The 411-nt window shown below is 64.7% G+C and overlaps 1 protein-coding gene across 2 annotated transcripts in view; it reads left to right on the top strand.

The window, feature by feature from the left end:
• The window catches only part of CLASP1 (cytoplasmic linker associated protein 1), a 275,021-nt gene that overhangs the window by 247,488 nt on the left and 27,122 nt on the right, over positions 1-411 (top strand). For both annotated transcript variants that reach the window (XM_007456358.1, XM_007456359.1), the window contains one exon: positions 203-393. In XM_007456358.1, coding sequence (XP_007456420.1) covers positions 203-393 — 191 coding nt within the window. The remainder of the gene's footprint in view (positions 1-202; positions 394-411) is intronic.

The following is a 411-nucleotide window of genomic DNA, read 5'->3' as shown; positions in this document are numbered from 1 at the left end:
TAGGCGGGAAAGAGGCCGGTCAGGTCGGGAAGGGCGCTGCGTGTTGGTCCCGGAGCATTAGACACCTGTTCTCACCCGTTTTCACAGTTAACCTGGCGAGGTGACCTGCTTGGGGGTGTGATGTGAGGCTGGCACCCAGCGCGGCCCACCTCCTGGAGTCAGGAGGGCGGGGGTGCTGAGCATCTGTCTTGTGTCCCCCAAGTGCCCATTGACCACTCGGACCTGGTGGCGGACCTCCTGAAAGAGCTGTCCAACCACAACGAGCGGGTGGAGGAGCGCAAGGGCGCCCTGCTGGAGCTGCTCAAGATCGCGCGTGAGGACAGCCTGGGCGTCTGGGAGGAGCACTTCAAGGCTGTCCTGCTACTGCTGCTGGAGACGCTGGGGGACAAGGACGTGAGCGGCCCCCTCCCC

Source organism: Lipotes vexillifer, unplaced genomic scaffold, assembly GCF_000442215.2.
Source record: "Lipotes vexillifer unplaced genomic scaffold, Lipotes_vexillifer_v1.1 scaffold3, whole genome shotgun sequence".
In the NCBI taxonomy this organism is placed as follows: Eukaryota; Metazoa; Chordata; class Mammalia; order Artiodactyla; family Lipotidae; genus Lipotes; species Lipotes vexillifer.
Note: the sequence above shows the minus strand (reverse complement) of the source record. Positions and strands in the feature narration are given on the sequence as shown.